General features: G+C 39.7%; 1 protein-coding gene across 5 annotated transcripts in view; it reads left to right on the top strand.

Moving 5' to 3' along the window:
* The window catches only part of LOC133486075 (gamma-aminobutyric acid receptor subunit pi), a 46935-nt gene extending 31216 nt beyond the window's left edge, over window positions 1–15719 (top strand). The window contains exons 6-12 of one of the 5 annotated variants that reach the window (XM_061790695.1): window positions 6215–6297; window positions 9407–9544; window positions 10599–10751; window positions 10976–11166; window positions 11367–11412; window positions 11532–11592; window positions 12686–12856. In XM_061790695.1, the coding sequence (XP_061646679.1) occupies window positions 6215–6297; window positions 9407–9544; window positions 10599–10751; window positions 10976–11166; window positions 11367–11412; window positions 11532–11592; window positions 12686–12722 (709 nt within the window). In that variant the 3' untranslated portion in view covers window positions 12723–12856. Of the gene's footprint in view, window positions 1–6214; window positions 6298–9406; window positions 9545–10598; window positions 10752–10975; window positions 11167–11258; window positions 11413–11531; window positions 11593–12685 lie in introns of those variants that run through there. The other 4 variants (XM_061790696.1, XM_061790693.1, XM_061790697.1 and 1 more) reach the window with 4 other exon arrangements.
* Window positions 15720–16768: the final 1049 nt, after the last annotated feature.

Here is a 16768-nt window from a genome sequence, read left to right as displayed (position 1 = left end):
GGATGTAACTTACCATCCTTGAGAGATTTCTGGGAGAGCACTGCTCCTATTCCGGCATCAGACGCATTGACCTCTACCACAAACTGCTGTTTGAGATCTGGCAAAGTAAGGATGGGAGCGGAGGTAAAGCTCGATTTAACCCTAATAACCTTTGTACATCTTTGCGTGACGTGGGAGTGGGCCAATTAGTCACTGCATCAATTTTGCAAGGGTCCATTTTGATTTCACCTGGAGCCAGCATGCACCCCAGAAAAGAAACGGACGCCTTGTGGAACTCACATTTCCCAGCCTTGACATATAGTTCATTCTGCAGTAACTGCTGCAACACAGAGCGGACATGAATGATGTGAGTCTCCTCATCCGGGGAGAATATCAAAATATCGTCCAAATATACAAAAACGTACACATTCAACATGTCACGCAAGACATCATTGACAAATCTCTGGAACTCAGCTGGAGCGTTAGTTATTCCAAAAGGCATCACCAAATACTCGTAATGTCCCGTTGGTGTGTTGAATGCTGTTTTCATTCATCCCCCTCCCTTATCCTAACTAAATGATGTGCATTTCTTAAGTCTAGTTTGGTGAAAGTCTTGGCTCCCTCCAGGAACTCAAAGGCGGTGGAGACGAGAGGAAGAGGATACCTGTTTTTCACCGTTATGTCGTTGAGACCCCGGTAATTGATACGGGGTTGCAGTCTTGTCCTTCTTGTCCACAAAGAAAAATCCGGCTCCCGCAGGGGATGAAGATGGGCGAATAATCCCGGCTGCCAGGGATTCATCCACATACTCCTTCATAGCCTTGTGTTCCGGCCCTGAAAGAGAGAATAACCTCCCTCGTGGGGGTGTGGTTCCAGGCAGCAAGTCAACAGCACAGTCATAAGGTCTGTGTGGTGGAAGGGATTTGGCCTTGGACTTGGAAAAAACGTCTTTAATATCCCGGTAACAGGTGGGCACTTGAGATAAATCAGGATCCCCAGATGGGGTCTGTTGATTGTCATTAGAAACAATGCCCTGAACATCACATGGCGGCTTGAAACAGTTCTGGGCGCAATTGTTGCCCCATGACATAACCTGCCCAGAGGACCAGTCAATGTGGGGGTTATGTAATTTCAACCATGGGTTCCCTAAAATAAGGTCATGATTCATGGCGTCAAAAACATGCGAGCTGCCTCACGATCTGGTGTGGAAAACTGAAAAATTTGCTCCATATTCTTTACGAAAAAAGCCCACAAATGACACGCGGCGGAATTGCGGCTCCATTCAGCAGTCGCCCACGCCTCCACACAACCAGTCAGGTGGGAAATAACAAAAGCTATTTCTGCCCGCTCGGTGGGGAAGGCAGCTGCCTGCAGCTCAAAGTGGAGTTCGCACTGAGTGATGAACGGCTTAATGTTCCCAGAATCTCCAGAGAACCTCTCCGTTCGAGAGAGCTGTGGGCAGACAGCAGCGGAGGTGGCAGGTGGCTTCATGGTGACTGCTTCTCATGGAAATGTTGGTACCGTGGCGGTATCGGGTGTTGTGCCAATTGGTTCCTTCTTTTGAATCATTTTCATAAGAAGTTCAAACTGCGAGGTCACCTGTCTCATCATATTGTCCTGATGATTTGACAGTCCCTCTAGATGAAGGTGTAGGGCAGCAAGCTGCTCATCCTGCTTCGAGAGGCGTTGACCCTGCGCTTGAAGGGCTTTGCGCACCGGGTCTGAGTCTGCTAGTTCCATGTTATGGCCAGTTCGTTCTGTCATGAACGGAACGGAGGATAGGACCCAAAAATGCACGACTCCAAAACAAATGGACAGTTTCTAAAAAGAGAGGTTTAATATACGGGCAGAGGTAGGTACACAGGCAGGCAATCCAAAAAAGACAACAGTATCCAAAAACATGAGGCAAAAAGGCGAGGTCGATAAACGGAACAGGGTCTAGTCTTACTGTGAGTCTTTGACGTGGAAACAAGGAATGCTGGAACGTGACGACAAGGTACAACGAACTGGCGACGAGAAAGAATGAGACACGAGGTTAAATGCAAGGGGTAATTAGGGTGAACGAGGCACAGGTGGTGAAGATGCTCTCAGGAGCAGGTGTGTATGAAACAGGGGGAAGACAAAAATCGGAACACACACCCATGACAAATACATTGACGAGTCAGTTCTACCTCAAGTTTGCGGCAAACATACCTTTTTGGAATTCTGGCCAAAGGTTCAACCTTGTAATGATTATAGGTCAAATTGTAATTGTAATTAATTTTGGATAAAGTAATAAGCCAGGAGCGACGTTTGCGTTACTTCAGGTTTATAATAATTTTGATTTAATTGTTAAAATCAAAATTATGTCTTGAAAAGGGTACCAAGTAATTTTTCCAAGTTTAACTTGAGGCGCAATGACAACAAACCTTTTTAATCAGTCTCAGAACCTGGAGGTTGCTATACTCTATGACATTTTGAGTCCTAGGTTACAGAGGTTTACTTAAATTCAGAACACACACAAAATACGACCCAGAGTGGAATTTTATGGTATATTTAATGAAACACACAACTACAACTACAAGCTACAAAAAGAAAATAACACCGAGGGTAAACGAAAGAAAGAAAATAAGGCGTACGAAAATGGAAAAGAGGACATCGTGTGTGGTCGCTGGGCTAAAATAACGCTTAATGCATTGAGTCAGAGCGAGAGAAGGCAAAGTTGGGATTTCGTATGAAGCTAGTAATTTCCCCACAATTATTACGCACTGATGTTGTACATCATAGTAAGGATTGCAGTGTCGACTCATGAATGCAGATCAGCTGGTCTTTGGGGTGGTCTTCCTCCGGACCTCAGGCGGGAAAGAAGTAGGTTGGGTTGAAGAAAAAACATGCACAAAAATAAAAAGAAGTAGGAAAGGAAAGTTGTTGGCCCGTTTGGGATGCGCTCATAACTTCCCTGCCAGTTGACCTGGTGGCGGGCCGAGCTCTGACCCTCAGGGGCTTGCGGGATCCGTCCGGGATGCCGGCAGTTGCTCGTTGAGGCCCCGCCGACCGATCGTGGCTAGGAAAAGCGATCGGAGCAGCATGGTCGACTTCTTCGATCGAAAATGCCGCCAGCTTGGTTGCGGTGGGCGTTCGCGCACGTGGTGGCACCCGGAGGTGCCTGAGGACAAAAATGGAACAAAAGAAGGGCGGGGGGGTGGCCAGAGGGCACCCAGCTGGCGAGCTGCCAGCACAGGTACAAGGAGAAGGAAAAATAAGCCTCAACTCAACTCAACTCAACTCTAGTTCTCCTCAGAAAGGTGTGAGTTTAGAGTTAAATGCCTCAGGGGCGTAGGAAGAGCGAGTGCCGACTTGGAGAAGACCACGCCCACCAGCCTGAATCTTGTCTGCAAATTTCAGTAAATGGGTTTTTAAAATAATATTAATCTCAAACACTCCCAACTTTGTACTCTCACGCATAGAATCGTTGTTTAAACTTTGGTCGTGGGTTGCCTATTGTTCAATACAACATTTCGTACTGTTTGATTTCAAATCTTGAACAGCTTTCAAAATCTTGCAGAGGACCTGTCAAAGTGAGAATGGGGACACAGACACCAAGGCATACATTTGGAATATTTCTACAGAGTTTGCAAGATATAAAAACTGACATTTTATATTCCGTTAACAAACATCAAAGGCACGTCCACAAGTTCTGCTTCCAGTTCCACTCAACGCCAGTGGGTGGCGCCTCACGCGCATGGGTGAATATTAACCACATAGTCTGCTTGAAGGGAGTGTCCCTCCAATCTTTTGGTCGGGGAAGGAGTCTTTTGAAGACAGGAATCAAGATTTGACGGGAAGCTGCTAATTAGGTTAAGGTCCACTTGACGTACACCAGGTCCTGTCCTAGTCGTCGTCTCACAGCAGGGCAGTGTGGAGGAGTGGGGGTTCTCAGGTGGTCGCGAGTCTCTGTGGCGCCTCAAAGTTGCGGCGCGCATGTCAACCTTGATTTCATTGAACCATAATACATTTTCCCGTATGTGTTTGGGAGATTTCAAGTGTTATTTTGCAAAATGTAACAGGCCTCAGATGGTTTTCTTTATGAGAGATTGTTGTCACATGTTCTAAACAGTCAGTAGTTGCCAGAAATCCTGTAGTTTATTTAATGTTGCTGTCAGTGTCTTGACTGTCTACCTGACCATTTTCTTCTGATCTTTTCATCAATTCTGGAGGGACAGTGTCATATTTTTTTCCACTAGATCATGATTGTCTTCACTGTGTTTCATGGTATATTTAATGCCTTGAAATTCTTCTGTACCCTTCTCTTGATACCTTAAAACAATGAGACATTGGCTTGTGCTGTAAGATGTGACTACCAACATTTAAGTAAGAGCCAACAAGAACATCTGAACTGTTTAGAGTTAATCAGAAGCACTTTAAATGGTTGCAGGTGTGTGCCATCTCCCATCTAATATGAGTTTGAATGTGATTGGTTAATTCTGAACACAGTCACAACCCCAGTTATAAGAGGGTATGCACAGTTGTGCAACCACATTGTCTCATTTGGGTATTTTTTCTTCCCTCCATGAAAATATTTTATTTCAATTGAGTTCTACTTGTGTAGTGTAAATCACTTGTTATTTAAAGGCCCATTTCCATCAAAATCCATTTTTTTTCCCGGTTTTATGAATAACAGCTCAAAATGAGTCTGTAACCCGGTTTAAGTTTAACATCCATGCGCTTTGTCGATTTAAAACCAAACCGCTTGCAAAACGGGGGGTTTTGAAAATGTCATTATTAATCTAGAAACGACACTCATTATTGAATCACCTGCCCACTTTGCAGTTGGTACACTTATCTCAGGACAAATGGCTGAGTGACAACTCGGCTGCTTCTTGTGCAAATCTTTGCTTTGTTGATATAGAACAGCCCTATCTGTTGGGCTTCGGCCGTCTGGCTCAGTCAAGTCAGACTGTCACCATGGCGATCAGTCTTTTGGATGCACTGATGAGGGTCATGAACTTATGCTACATATGGTGTAGTTCACATTAATGGTGGAAAGTTTTTAGATGATTAATTTTGGTGTGTTTTATTACATTAAAAAAAACTTAACATTTGAACAAGGGTGTGTAGACTTTTTAAATCCATTGTAAATGTACCAATTCAGACTTGCTACTTCCTTGCTACAAACTAATACTTACAATATGCTATATACTGTGTATGCCTTTATATCAAAATAATAATATAAATGCACTTATACAGCATCTTGCATCAGTTGTTCATCATAGATGTTTGCATGTTACAAGTGTTTGATGGCGGCATCAGCTTGGCCCCCGTTACATAGGAAAACAATAAATTGAGGACCACCAAACAGAAAGACACAACTAAGCAATTTAACAGAATGTATTTCACAAAGGAAGCATGCAAGCATGCGGAATAATACAACACGAAACAACGAAAAACAAAGATAACAAAAGGTTGACATGGAATACACAACAAGAGGTACGAAGAAAGAACAAAAAGAGGTGAGCTGCCAGCAGGTGCAACCATAAGCGTTTCTAGCCCATTTTTGGTAGTGCTGAAACTCCCCTAAAAAAAATCCCAGGACCCCTAAAATTTGAGAGATACATTTTTTGTAAGTGTGTCTTTTGTGTCTTTTTTAAACAACCTAGAAAAGTGTAAAACCATGTAATACTTAGTTAAAACATCCATCCACCCATTTTCTAAACCGCTTCGCACAACTTGTATCAAAATGAGTTGTCTTCTCCCAAAAAAATAAGGTTGTAATATGTTTATTTTATGATTCCAAATCTATTCCTCTGTTGTTGTGACTCATCATTTAAATACTGTAACTTGTATCAGATCTGACAGTTTAGTCACAGACTTTCCCAAAGAGTGTCATGCTTTTCTTTCAGATTGTGGGAATGAAATTGTGTTCAAATGTACATAACATTGAACTTGATCTTGCCTGGCCGGGAGCTCAGAACCCCTAAACCTCTGATTCAATAATCGTCCCTGGGTGTGCTGCAGGAGACTCAGCCAACAAGCGCTCTCCAAGGACACTGTCAACAGAAAGAAAAAAAAAAAACTGCAGGACAGCAATAAAGGATCCTTAGAGCCCCCAATTAATGACTTCACAGAGTCCAGCATCTTTCTTTTGAAATGTTAAATGTTAGCACTTTGAAATCCGAAAACTACAATTTTGATAATGTTTTAATGAAAAGCCAATCAAAGTTCTTTCATTAACAACTGCTACATTCATGTCCCGCAGAATTACCACCACTGTGGCCTGTAACATGGATTTGACCAAGTACCCAATGGACAAGCAGACCTGCACACTACAACTGGAGAGCTGTAAGAACATTCTCTATCTGTCTAAAGTTCTGTAGCAAAGTTCAGGTTTTTTTTTTCCAGGAATAGTGAAGGTTTTTCTTTACTACTGCATTCAAACTTGGCTTTTATTTGGAATTCATTTGAAAAAGTTGATTTCAATTTAATGCCTATATCCAAGTGTCAAACTTGGGCATGGATAATGCGCAAGTAAGCAATAATACAATATTAAAAGAAACATCAAACATTACGTGGTGTTCATTTGGCCTCGGCTGACTCTTTACCCCATTGATTCGTATGATGTTAACCTTCATATTACTTTACTGGCCCCTGTCTGAGACTGTTTCGCTTATTTGATCAATAAGACAACACTGCTGTAGCATATTTAGACCATATTTAATTAATTCCGATCTGAAGATATCCGATTCTGTTGGTTTTTATTTTCTATTTTTCGCTGCTGTGATGCTGCCGCTATGATCATAGTATGACTGACTCCCTTTTGAAACTGATGCTGTTCAAGAGGTATTCATTTCAGAAATTTAGTTCATTATTGTTTTATCATGGTACCTGTTGAATACCATTGGATTTTCTGAAGGTTGTGTTTACCTGACAAATATGGGACAGATATCATCAAACTGTTTGGTGTACAGGTATAGTAAGTATAGTCAGTTGGTGTTATAAACGGTAATTAAATACATTTTTTACCACAAATCATTTTTGTCTTATCAGGAAGTCAGCAGGAACATCTTTAGAATTAAAACATGTTATGAAATGACTGTGATGAGAGAAAAAAACCTCCCCCTCTGCAGGTTCTGCCACCCTCAGTGATCTGCTGTCATTCCTGATCTGCCGGCTTTATGACAACCTTTTAAATGACAGTCAGCCGTGCAGGCTTAGCCTATTCTGGTCCCTGCCCAAAGCCAACCAAGCCATCAGTGCTAAAATGAAAGGCAAAATGGGGGGGGGGGGAATAAAATGAAGAAACTACAAGCCCCCTTAACAGATGTAAAAGCATCTGGAGGTTGAAACTGAACGGATGACAGCCACCTTCTCAATAATTCCTGGCTAAATAGCTACACCTTCCGTCGCTCTCTTTCGCTTTTCATAGTTTCTCTTTGATCCTCTTTACTCTTTATTGATATCTCCCTCTTACTTTCCATTTGCCCTCATTTCCCCCTAAATCTTGCATAGCTACCAGTTTGAAGTCATATTCAAAGATCAATTTCCTCTAAAATTATGCAAAAAGTCAGTTGACTTTGGAGTCTCTGCGGGAGGGATTGTGGTAAAATATTAAGTGGCTTCTGACAGCAAAGTATGAAGAGATATGTTAGTGGTGATATTTACTGTAATTCAAATTTGGTAACCATTTGAACCTGAGTTGTGTGGCATTTTAGTTTTAAGGAACCATGGCACACTATTTTACAGCACTTTTTTTCATAGTTGTACAATAATGTCACGGCTTGATCTACGGAAAACAAATAGAGCTTGAACTATTGCCCTTATGTGGGACTCCTCTGGTCTATTATTCAGAAAGTCGATAATACATTAAATAATGCATTTAGAGATGACAAGTAATTGCAGTGAAGTAGATAAACATAACTTCAGTGGTTCTTTTTTAAGCTCTTGCTCCCTCTGGTGAAAAATGTGTGAAACACACCAACCAGATTTAACCTGATTTGTTTCTTCTCAGTGAGGCAAAAATGACTGGCCACATCAGATATGATACATCATGAACCATCAAATTACAGTAATAATAGTGCTCATTTGTATCTAATGTAATATGCCATCAATTAACATATTTTAAAATATGTTTGTTAAATCTGTGTGCAATTTTTTGCCCCTGATTAAGTGTCAGTGCAATGTAGTGCAGTTTTACACTCCTGAAAATCTCCAACACGCATATTGTTATATCAAAATTGTGCATTCTTCTGTTTGTGAAGGCTCCATTCTAACATACTTTAACTGACTTAATAAATGAGTGTCCATTTCTGATTATGTACGCCAACAGTTAGTGAACCAAGGCACAGATTTTACGTTAGAAAAATCTTATGGCAGACAATCTAACAAAAACATCACAAAAAGTACATATACAATAAACTCTTCTCAATTTATTTTAAAAAATTACTTAAATCTGGCTCTGTTTAGTTGAAAACAAAATCATCAGAGCTACAGGAATTGAGGACACACACACAGAGCTTAAACAATAATTTTCCACCAATGGAGTGAAATTGGATAATTTCCCAAGGCATAACTGATGATTTTCCGAGTCACTTTATTGTGCCATGCCACACTGTTTGAGAACGTATGCAATTGTCACAGTTGTTACAGAAAGAGTACATTTTACATGGCAGATTTTGAAAGCTTTATCTGGGTTAACATGGCTCTCATGATGCATGATTAGTGCGGTTTGTATGAGGCAAGAGTTATGCCTTTTTTATCAGGAGTTTTACATGACGAATGTATCTCCGTTAACAATTCCTGTTGGACATTTTTGTCAAACTGTGTTAGCTTTATTACAGAGAGAATATTCTGTTTCCACTGCCAGAATGCATTAAACATTGACAATGTTTTCAAAGCTTGGTACAGTTTCTTACACAGTTTGTCCATTTCAGGTTTTGCGATGAAACCAGAATTATTTCAATGTTGTATTCCCCTCGAGGGGAACACATCCTCTTTAAACTAGCTTTTCCATGGAGTTTTAGATTTGTTGTGCTCTTATACTGCTATCAGAGGGACTTTACGCCAACTGAAGCTTGTAATTCCATAATAACCTAACTGTGGGTGGAGCACAGTTAATTCACTTTTCAAGGTGTCTTCAGCTGTGCTGCATTTTGGTTTAGTGACATTCTGCTTCACCCATTCCACAATATGTTGTATTAATAGCAGTTTTGCCCTGTCACATGAGGACAAAAGCTTAATGCAGAACCTGCAGTCCCACTTGACCAAGAGTGCATTACACTCAGTTAAATAAAAGAATGGTTCTGCTGCTATGTGATGATATCCGAGTGCGCTTGCAAGATTAATTCTGTTGAAGGGAAGTGATTAATTTCTACTGACAAACCTCTTGTAAAATTCATTTTGTGCAGTGTTCCTGAAAAAAAAAATTAACTTTCATCGGTTTCTTGTTCCATAGGGGGTTACAACATCAATGATGTCATGTTCTACTGGACCCGAGGAAATGAATCTGTCAGTGGCCTAGACACTCTTCAACTTGCTCAGTACACAGTGGAGGACCATTACACCTCTGTGTCAGAGGCTATCTATGAAACTGGTAACTATAAGTGGCAACATTTTAATGGTCCTAATTGTAAAGGGATCAGAATTTTTTTATTTTTTTAAATTATTTTAAAATGTATTTTTTTTTAAAAAGAAACATTTTCTTTTACTATTCATTCTGATGCAAGACCATAACATGTTGGGTCCATTGTACCTGTCCTGTACTGAATATGGTCATGACAAATGGGTGAAAAGGTTCAATCCTCTTGGCTGTCTTGACTGTTGTCATCAGAGACCATCACCAGTATGGCCAAAAGAGAGCAGCAGGTCTAAGGCTACAGTCATGTTTTCCACCTTACTGCATCTTTCAGTTCTGACCACGCAGGTCAAATAGGATTTAGATCAATGTTCTTCGAAGGCCGATAGTCTGGTGTTTTGTTCTTAGCCATTATTGGGTGTTCATAGCTGTGTGTTCTGGGTCATTATCCCATTTGAGGACCCATGACCTACATCCACAGTCACAGATACTACAGTGTAGAATGTGAGGATGGCGACCCCAAGTAGACAAAAAAAAAAAACAATACCTGCAGCACACGTGCATGTTTTGTATTGGTTTTATGCGTAAATATTTAAAACATAAAAAAAATATATATATATATATCATTGCTACTTTGGGGAATCTCATCTATCACTGGGGGTTTCTGGAACATACTGTAACCCCAGCGATAAACAAGGAACTACTGTAGTGTTCTTTGTCTGCTTTTTTAAAAATTTATTTACATACAGTGAATGGTGTGTAAACATAGAGCTGATGTGACTTGCCAAAAAGCTACAGTTTTATCTCATCTGTAAAAAGGACATTCTCCCAGAAGCTTTGTGCCCATAGGTGTGGATGTGAGTGTGAATGGTTGTTTGTCTATATGTGCCCTGTGATTGGCTGTCGACCAGTTCTGGGTGTACCCTGCCTCTCGCCCGAAGATAGCTGGGATAGGCTCCAGCACGCCCGCGACCCGTGTGAGGAACATCAGTTCAGAAAATGGATGGATATTATAAAACATGATACAAGAAAAAGGCACATTGTCTGTTGTGTGCTGTCCATTGTCTTCAAGGTCACTACCCAAAGCTGGTCTTCCACTTTGAGCTGAAGAGGAGCATCCTGTACTTCATTCTGGAGACATATGTCCCATCAAGCCTGTTGGTGGTCCTCTCTTGGGTGTCCTTCTGGATTTCCCTGTCCTCTGTTCCAGCACGAATTTGTATAGGTATGGACCAGTCAGGAGTAATGAAGCTTTCATTGTGTAAAAACATGAGCTTGAGAGCATATACAGGTATTAGATTATGTATAGCAATACAACACATGAAGCAAGTACACCCTTTTTAATTTACTATATACAGCGTCACATGAACAACAAACAACGGGGACACAATCTGGGTTCTTTTTAAGTATAAAACTGTACTGACATACTGTGTATGTGTTCCATGCCAGGAGTGACCACAGTACTGACGATGACCACTTTGATGATGGGGGCTCGCACATCGCTACCTAATGCCAACTGTTTCATCAAGGCGATTGACGTATACTTAGGAATTTGCTTCAGCTTTATCTTTGGAGCCCTCATAGAGTATGCTGTGGCTCACTTCTGCACCCTTACTTACAGCGACACACACATGCTCATGGTGAGACCCTCCTATTATTATTCTGTCCTGTTGTTGCCATCATTCTGGTCTTTGCTCCTGTCTCGCTGCAATCATAATTATCATCATTACAGTCCTCAGCAGCAGTTTCAATAAGTTGACAGCATGCTTCATTGTGTGGTTCACACATCATTATTCCTGCCGAGCACTAAGGGCCATATTCTCCCGTGTGCGTAAATCAGAAAAGGCTGCGGCTGACGTACCAGGGACGACTGACTTCTGCTGACGGTACGGGACACACCGGGCCCATAATGCCCACCCAGTGTTGGGAAAATTCATTTTATATGTCAACTAACACAGCACAGATGCTGGCTTTTGAACTTTGCGTCCATTTCTTTTTCTCTTAGGTCCGGAGGACACGACGTCCACAATTTCCAAAAACAATTTCAAATGTGGACTTGTTCTGTGGTCCGGAACACTTTTCTTATGTATCACTGTATAATATGTACAGTTGTACTCATAAGTTTACATACCCTGGCAGAATTTGTGAAATATATATTTTTTAAATACGACTGATGACTGAACAACAACCATAATTAATTTCTTTATGGTTATGTTTTGTTTAATTATCATGCTTTTCTGAAATGCTTGACAGTTTAATTTGAATCCCATTCAAATAAAATTAAATGTGCTTCGCGTGGCCCTTCATTTTTTTTTAAAGAACTGTTCCCATCTTACAAACTCTGCTTGGGTATTTAAACATATGAGCACAACTGTTTGTTTTCTCATTTACTAAATAAAAGTGGCGGCATGGTGGCCGACTGGTTAGAGCGTCAGCCTCACAGTTCTGAGGAGCGGGGTTCAATCCCCGGCCCCGCCTGTGTGGAGTTTGCATGTTCTCCCCGTGCCTGCATGGGTTTTCTCCGGGCACTGCGGTTTCCTCCCACATCCCAAAAACATGCATGAATTGGAGACTCTAAATTGCCCCTAGGTGTGCATGTGAGTGCGAATGGTTGTTTGTTTGTATGTGCCCTGCAATTGGCTGGCAACCAGTTCAGCCTCCTGCCCAACGATAGCTGGGATAGGCTCCAGCACGCCCGCGACCCGAGTGAGGAGAAGCGGCTCAGAAAATGGATGGATGGATGGATAAATAAAAGTGGGGCTGTGAATTTCAAAATAAGAGCAAGTAAATAAAAAGAAAGTATTACGTGTTCAAATAAAGTGCTTAACTTCAGAATAATTCTTTGAAATATACAAATATATAACAAAATACAGACAATACTTCATGTTTTGATCATATGGGTAGAAGCAAAATCATGCATTGTAAAAATGCATTATACATAGGTTGAAGGGTTTTCCAAAATTTTGAGGTAAACTTTGGGGGTGCGTATTATACATGGGTTCGCATTATACACGAGAAATTACGGTAAATTGCATGAACCAAAGAACCAAACCATAGAACCACGAACCAGGTAGACCAATTGTTAGTTATTTGGGCTCAGTCAGTCAGTTGTGTTCTTGTTTCCATTTGCAGCTAACATTCACATTTACTTTGCTACAGTACGGCCACCAAATGCACAACTTTGATGATGAAATGAACGGCATCGTCACCACCATCTCCAGCCACTCTGAGAGGGCCAAGAGACGGAAGGAACCTGATGCAAGTCACACCACTGCTCCCGCCTCCACCGAATTGGCAGTCGACCCATCCAGCCCGACAGACAACGAGCCCAAGACGGAGGTGTCCCCTCCAAAACCCACCAACTGGTGTCTCATTGTTCTGGCCACCCTTCGCAAACTTCTCACTTTCATAAACTGCTGTCACATAGAGAATCCACATCACATAGACAACTACTCAAGAGTCACCTTCCCCTTGTCATTTGTCCTTGTTAATCTTCTTTATTGGACGTATTACTTGTGCTTTTAGCATTTATCCCATTAATTAGACGGGGAGTTTATTTCACTGTACGAACAATAAGTGTGACTTAGGTGTGGTTCTGAGGGGAGTTTTTAGAATTTCTAAGCAGCAGCATAATGATAATGATATAAGATTGTTTTTTAAGGAAGAAAATAGGAAATGCCTTCAAGGCATAGTCTATTCTTTTAATTCAGCACCACTGTTTTAGCCTACTTAATGCTGACTGGTGAGATCTGATACACAGCGAAACTTGACATGAAAAGGAAAAAGTGCTTCCAAAGATGAAAACCATTCAGTTTGCATATTTCTCACTGTAGCACAGTTATTCTAATTGTGTCCCTGCTAAAGTTGTAGCGACAAAGACAGAGAATATGGAGCTGTAGTTTATGACTTGATGGCAGAAATTTCCCATGATGCTTCATTTTTAATACATTTTATTCATTTTCCGTTTTTGCCTGAATGTCCACAGTTTGAGTAAAACTGGGAGAAATGGATGGGCAGTGACAGAAATAAAAGAAACATAAGATGCTGAAGAATAACTCATGATGGGAGTATTTTAAAAACTTGCACAGTTTGTGAGGAAATTCAGTTCCACGAAATCACACAAATATATATCTATTTATTTTTTATTTATTTTAATTGTCTTTAGTACTCAAAATACTCCATGCAACCTGTTATACAGGTGATAAAGACTTTATTTGATTAGTTTGCTATTAATAGCTCAATTTATAAGCAAATCAGACTGCGCCATTAAATTACCCCATTTTGCTTATCTTCATAATTCACATTATTTGAACAAAAAGGTTTTGTTATACAGGGGAGAAAAAGGTTGTACCTTATTTAGACAGCAGATCATCTCTTTCACAGTGGAATAAAGACCACAGCTACATTTTAACATCTGTTAGATACAATGCAGTACAGCTACATAACAATCAAATGACTACATAAAAGATACAGGTACAGTGTATGCTTCGCATTGTAATCAAGCAGTTTAAAGTCTATGCTTCCTTATCACCTACCTTCTGTGGCTTGTTGTCTGACTGGAATTTTTCCTCTGAAATATTGTGATTGACAGACATGTAATCATTTAATATTTTTAGCTATTTTGAGTTCTGGGGAAAATGGCGCTACATTCATGTCTCATCATTTTATTTATTTTCAAACATCTTGGCATCTTGCCTGTCTCTCAGCAACTCCAAAACTATTGAATCTTATGGACTTTGTTGCTTTAAAATGACAAGTTCACAGTGAAGCATAGAAATACTGACATCAGCTATTTTACAATTTAGGCCTGCTGACTCCAACCAGTCTGGAAAAAGAAAGCTTGACTATTAGGAAAAGTAGTGAGAAAGAGTAGTCAAAAAATCTGATGCAAAATAGGAATGTTTTCATATGATGGAGAAGAACATTTCAGCAAACTGGTACTACTCAGTTCAAACATAGGCTACTGTACATGTGTTTGACATGGTTGAGTATTTTAATGACAAATAGAGTCGACAACAACATGAACATATGGTTATACACTCTGTTTGCTTTTTCAGTGAGGAAGCATTATTTGATATGTTGGCTAATGGCTGATTATGTGAACCAAAGATTATAATCAGATTTCAAAGTGCATTTCCAAATGTTAATACCATACCTGATGTCGCAAATGTCAGACAACAGGATGATGCTGCATGTTAATTTGTTGTTGTATTCAGTATTGCTGTAACAAGCTCTCACTTATACTGGAATGAGTTAATTTACTCATATTGCGAGTTTCAGATCTTCCATGATGTGCATTGAAATTAATGAACTGTGCATATAACTTAATGCATTGCCTTTGTAAACTATTTCAGCTGCATTGTTTCACTGTTTAAATACATGTCGTCAAGCCGTCCTTCCGTGATGATAATAGTGACAAACGTATTTTGTTCTCCCTGCATGCATATTAGTGTATTACTTTTGTTTATTCTACTCTGGTTGGTTTACTTGGGTTAAATATGATGGAGCGAAACCAACCAGATGCTTTGATTGTCAATGCTTTCTCATTCCAAAAGGTCAGGTTCTTCTTGGTTCTTTTCTCAATTTCAGCCTCAAAACTGCGATGATATTGGACTGAGCTGCGTCCTGTGGAAGCAGGCAAGCACTGAGAGATTTAAAAGATTCACATAAATGATTTAACAGGTTTTATATATACAGCACCTTTCTCTTACAACGGACAGTTATCATGTGAAAAGGATGTGAAATGAATGCTTACAGTATATATCGAGCCAAAGTGACAGAAGAGAAGCTACTGAGGCTTCAAAAAGGAACTCTTTGTAATAATAAACATGGCATAAGGTGAAGACAAGTGCTTTTTTTTGCACATGGCTCCATAATTGCAACTCAATCATGGATACCACTTGGTTACAAGGACCTGAGACAAAAATGCCAGGAGATAACTGTGGACAGCCGATCAAGATGGACACATTTCTCAGAGATGGACTAACCCTTTTTCCTTTCATGTTGTAGAACGTGTCAATACCTCATGGTGATATTGACGATCAACCTGGGACGTCTTCATGTGAATTATATTTATACGGTAGCGCTATAACGATCTAGATATTGTTCTGCTTAAGCATTTGTAAATAAATCCCACCAATGTACATGTTTATTGTAAAGAAACAGATGAGAGCAATAAAATGATTTGTGTGTATGATAGACGTAGTTATTTTAACAACTAACTATTGCTCTATTTGAAATATTTGGTCTTTTGCATTAACTACCTAACTGTGAATAGAAATGCAATGTTCTGACAATTTTGCATATATATATATATATATATATATATATATATATATATATATATATATGTAATTTGTCGTGTATAATGTGCATTGTTCCCCCAAAAATTGTCAAAAGTCAATAGTGTGCATTATACATAGGTATAGGGGCAAATGGAAAAAAAACTTCCACATTTTATAAATGTATGCCGCCATCTAGTGGTTATGAAAAAGTTGTACACTTTCATTCCAAAATGCCAGTCACCACCTAGTGATTATAAAAAAGTTGTAGCCTACACTTTCATTCCAATATGACAGGGGTACGTATGACTGCATATATGTACAGTTGTGCTCATAAATTTACATACCCTGGCAGAATTTGTGAAATTATTATTATTTTTTTTTAAATATGACTGATGACTGAACAACAACCATCATTAATTTATTTATGGTTATGTTTTTTTTAATGATAATGCTTTGCTGAAATGCTTGACCATTTAATTTGAATCCTATTCAAATAAAATTTTATGTTTCACCTGGCCCTTCATGTTTTTGATAAAGAATTGTACCCATCTTACAAATTCTGCCTGGGTAATCAAACATATGAGCACAACTGTGTGTTTTGTAATTTACTAAATAAAAGTAGGGCTGTGAATTTCAAAATAAGAGCAAGTCAATAAAAAAGAAAGTATTACGTGTTCAAATAAACTGCTTAACTTCAGAATAATTATTTGAAAAAAACTAACAAAATACAGATAATACTTCATGTTTTCATCATATGGGTAGGTGCAAAATCATGCACTGTAAAAATGCATTATACATGAGTAGAAGGGTTTTCCAGAATTTTGGAACACGGTTATGAAATTTGGCAGTGTAGGGGAATATCACTAATCCAGGAACTATATACGTATGTCAAATGTAACATATACTGTATGGACGCTAATCAATGGTGCCATACTATACAAACTAAACAAGCTATGTG

This window comes from Phyllopteryx taeniolatus, chromosome 11 (genome assembly GCF_024500385.1).
Source record: "Phyllopteryx taeniolatus isolate TA_2022b chromosome 11, UOR_Ptae_1.2, whole genome shotgun sequence".
Classification (NCBI taxonomy): Eukaryota; Metazoa; Chordata; class Actinopteri; order Syngnathiformes; family Syngnathidae; genus Phyllopteryx; species Phyllopteryx taeniolatus.
This window is presented reverse-complemented; position numbering and strand designations above follow the sequence as displayed.